General features: G+C 53.8%; 1 protein-coding gene across 2 annotated transcripts in view; it reads right to left on the bottom strand.

The window, feature by feature from the left end:
• Nucleotides 1-3406, bottom strand: part of NFATC2IP (nuclear factor of activated T cells 2 interacting protein) — a 7756-nt gene extending 4350 nt beyond the window's left edge. Inside the window, exons 1-4 of one of the 2 annotated variants that reach the window (XM_075830818.1) lie at nt 3344-3406; nt 1153-1266; nt 464-551; nt 1-41 (exon numbers count right to left, since the gene is read on the bottom strand). The exon at nt 1-41 is cut by the window's left edge and continues 71 nt beyond it. In XM_075830818.1, the coding sequence (XP_075686933.1) occupies nt 1-41; nt 464-551; nt 1153-1266; nt 3344-3367 (267 nt within the window). In that variant the 5' untranslated portion in view covers nt 3368-3406. The remainder of the gene's footprint in view (nt 42-463; nt 552-1152; nt 1267-3343) is intronic. The other variant, XM_075830820.1, reaches the window with a different exon arrangement.
• Between the last annotated feature and the right edge of the window lie 442 nt (nt 3407-3848).

The raw sequence follows: 3848 nt of genomic DNA, 5'->3' as shown, positions 1-3848 counted from the left end.
TTTTACAGGCGGCGGCTCTACCAGGACTTCACTCTCTAGGTCTGAGGAGGCAGAGAAGACGTTACGTGGGTACAGGGAGGACGGGTGATGGGTGGCGCAGAGGGCAAGGTTCAGACAGCAAAGGGGTAGGGGGGAATCTACTCAATGATGGGGTGCCCCCCAGTTCCTTTACTGCTCCTCATAACAGGTAGTCTCATTATTGCCCCCTACATTAGATAGCGGGGGTTGTCCCCAGACTACCCTACTGTATACAGAGGGAGCATTCTTATTGCCTCCCCCATCCAGTCTGTTGCCACATCCACTCACCCCTCACCAGCCAGAGAGACTCCTTATTGCCCCCCACCCTCTCTATCCAGGCGGGTGTTTACTCTTGCCCCTCCACTCTCGAGAGGGGGGGGGGGTGTTTTATTATTGCCCTCCCCCTATACACACTATCTGGAGGGGGGGGGGTCTTCTCACTCACCTTCGCACCCCCGCTTCTTTTGAAGCTCCTTCTCCATCTGGTCCAGAGCGCTGAGATTATCTGGTATCAGCTTCAGACAACTGTTCACCTGCGCGGGAGACGGAACAAGGTGTGAACGATCGCTTATCAAATCTCGTCCCTACACAAAAATGGCCGCCGTAACGCCCACCCTGCGGGCGGAGCCTTCCCTTAAAGGAATTGTTCTTAACCGGAGTTTCAAGTCGTGTTAACCCCAGGCAATGTCTGATCAGGTACTCCGCACCGCCACAGGACGTATACCGGGGAGACCTTCACCGCGGCACCACACCTGGACGCTACCGGCCCTTTAAGAGTAGCGTCACATCTTACATTTTTGCCGCAGGCCAAATATTACATTGTAGGGAATGAGAATTTATCGAAATCTCGCCCAGAACGTGCGGCTACAGACCAGTGTTGGGGGGGGGGGGGGGGGGGGGGGGGCTGGGACAGACCAGTGTTGGGGGGGGGCGCTGGGACAGACCAGTGTTGGGGGGGGGGGGGGGCTGGGACAGACCAGTGTTGGGGGGGGGGGGGCTGGGGCAGACCAGTGTTGGGGGGGGGGGGGGCTGGGACAGACCAGTGTTGGGGGGGGGGGGGGCTGGGACAGACCAGTGTTGGGGGGGGGCTGGGACAGTGTTGGGGGGGGCTGGGACCCTCCAGGGTTACCCCACCTTGTTGGAGTACACGGATGCGGTGATGGGAATGGTCCCCTGGAGGATTCTGCGACGTTTCGCTCTTTGCGGCATCACCACCGCTACGTCGCTGTCGCTGCTGTCATCGCTCTGCTGAATAAAGTGCAGACAGTTATTCCACAACAAGTCCTCGTTACCCGTCACGTCTGCCCCGACCATTATACAGGAAAGTCCTTTAATCCAGAATCTGCTGCTTAGTCCGGCACGCGCTCCTGTGTTATGTGAGTGATGGAGAATCAATATAAAAATATTCCACAGCGACGCGGCTCGTCCCCCCAGAGAACAACTGCATCTCAGACACGACGTCGAGACGCTGCGGAGTCCAAAATATAATCGACACCGCGAATACGATTATTATCCAGGAACACGGCCCGAGAAATAAAACGCAGAGACCGCGGTCACCTCGCCTGTCAGGGCTGTGCTAGAAAATACTTCTATTCCTCAAGTAATAACAATTCTGGATCAGCTTTTCTTAGAACTCTGCCGTTACCTCTGTTATTCCTCCTAGAAATGTAGGCATAAGTTAACAACTGGGTGTTCCCAGCTGAGGGTGTGTCCCTAAACACGGTACTGTCCAATCAGGGCTGACAGAGGAGACTGAAGGGAGGGACACAACCCCAACTGGTAACTCCCAGCTGTCCATTTATTCATACATTTCCAGGAGGAATAAGAGAGGAACGGCAGAGTTCTAAGAAAATATGCTCCAGAATTGCTATTACATAGGGAATATCAGGGGAGGTGACCGCTCCTCTTTGTAGGGGGGTCTCCCATCTTATAATGCGGTGGTACTAAGATATGCCATTGCTTTAAGATTGCGGGGGCACGACCTCGGGGACCACCGATCCTGAGAAAGAAGAGTCCCGCTGTGCAGGTAAAACGTAGAATGGAACGCGGTCCGGCGACACCTTCATTCTCAGGATCGGTGGTCCCAGAGGTCGAGCCCCCGCGATCATAATGTAACGGCAGATCCTAGCGATGCCCCCCGCATTATAAGATGAGGACCCCTTTAAAAGGTCATTTCCAGAACAAACAACTATCGCCTGTCCACACAATAAGTGTCTGATGTCGGGGGTCCCCAATCACTAGAAGGGGCCCAAGCCCCCCCCCATACTTCCTCACTGCACCCCCTGCGAGCGCCCACCACCCCATTCATTGTCCCAGGAACAGCCGAGCGCTGTACTCGCCCATCACCATCAGTCCACAGGCTTTGTATGAAGCGACAGCGAACGCTCGACCGCCGCCGCGCCATCTGATGTCCTCACCGCGGTCGTGTAGTGAAGGAGAATGGGGGGGGGGGGGGCTCAGGACCACCATTGTAGTGAACAGTGGGGGTCCCGACCATCCGACATTTATCACAAATCCTGTGGTAATCCCTTTAATCATCGTATAGTAGAGATTCTGCCACTTTCTAATATACGTTGACAGCAAGCCGAGATCTTGAAAATGATGAGGAAATGAATCGTGAATGGGAACAGCCTTGTTCCCAGAGGCAGAAAATCCACCAAGGCCTCGGACACAGGTGAAGATCTGACACACTGGAACGAGCCCCGCACCTGTGTCAGCGGGAGGCAGCAGCCCGGTGATTTAGGCTTCGTTCACATCCGCGTTGGGGTTCCGTTCATGGGTTCCGTCTGAACTTTCCGTCAGGGGATCCACAGCTTCCGTTTGTCTTACCATTGATTTCAGCGGTGATGATTCCGTTGCAAATGGTTTCCGTTTGTCTCCGTTACGTAAGGTTTCCGTTTTTTGGCGGAATCAATAACGCAGTCATGGGTTCCCCTGACAGAACCCGTGAACGGAGCCCCGCCGCAGGTGTGAACTGGTCCTAACATGAACCTCCTCTTGAATATTCGCAGATTTCGGAAGCGCCGGTCATTTGGTCGTTGACCGTCTTTGCGCCACCGATGCGGATCCATGGATGTAGAACCACAAGTCCCAGCATCAGCCAAACAAGTTCTGCCAGATTTATCACTAGAAGTCCAAGGAAAACTTCCCAGAGACATGTGATATAACAGGACAGCAGTGGCCCCTGAAGCTTAGGGCCACATAACAGGCCAGAATATAGAGCGCCGCCGGGGCACTGACAGGGACAGGCTGTTGGCATGGCAACCACTCCCTATAAGGAGTCATTATCCGCCCGTCACCCTGTATACACGCTCTATATACTCACCCTGTCCGCAGCAACATCCGCCATTTTTCCCTTCCTGGTTATTCCCGCTAACTCTCCGCTGATTGGCTGAGTTCGCTGACTCTCAAGTGAACTCGGTTACAACCATTAGACTATTGGCTGCGCGCTTCTGGACACGCCCCTACGCGCTGCAAAACATGCCGGGATTTGTAGTCCTGGAGTACAGGAAGCAGCGTGGAGTGATGCCAGCCAGTCAGGAGAAAGCCTGGAACTGTGCAGTACGGGGGAAGAAGGGTTAATGGCGTGAAGAGGAAAACTCCGTCCCCGTAAAGATGGTGGTAACTGCAGAACATGAAATGTGCAGCTCACAGGGAAATACTGCAATACATCAGAAATACTGGATTACCAGCGTCACGGTCATTACAGTTACATCCTGTATTATACTCCAGAGCTGCACTCACTATTCTGCTGGTGGAGTCACTGTGTACATACATTACATTACTTATCCTGTACTGATCCTGAGTTATATCCTGTATTATACTCCAGA

This window comes from Rhinoderma darwinii, chromosome 6, assembly GCF_050947455.1.
Source record: "Rhinoderma darwinii isolate aRhiDar2 chromosome 6, aRhiDar2.hap1, whole genome shotgun sequence".
In the NCBI taxonomy this organism is placed as follows: Eukaryota; Metazoa; Chordata; class Amphibia; order Anura; family Rhinodermatidae; genus Rhinoderma; species Rhinoderma darwinii.
This window is presented reverse-complemented; position numbering and strand designations above follow the sequence as displayed.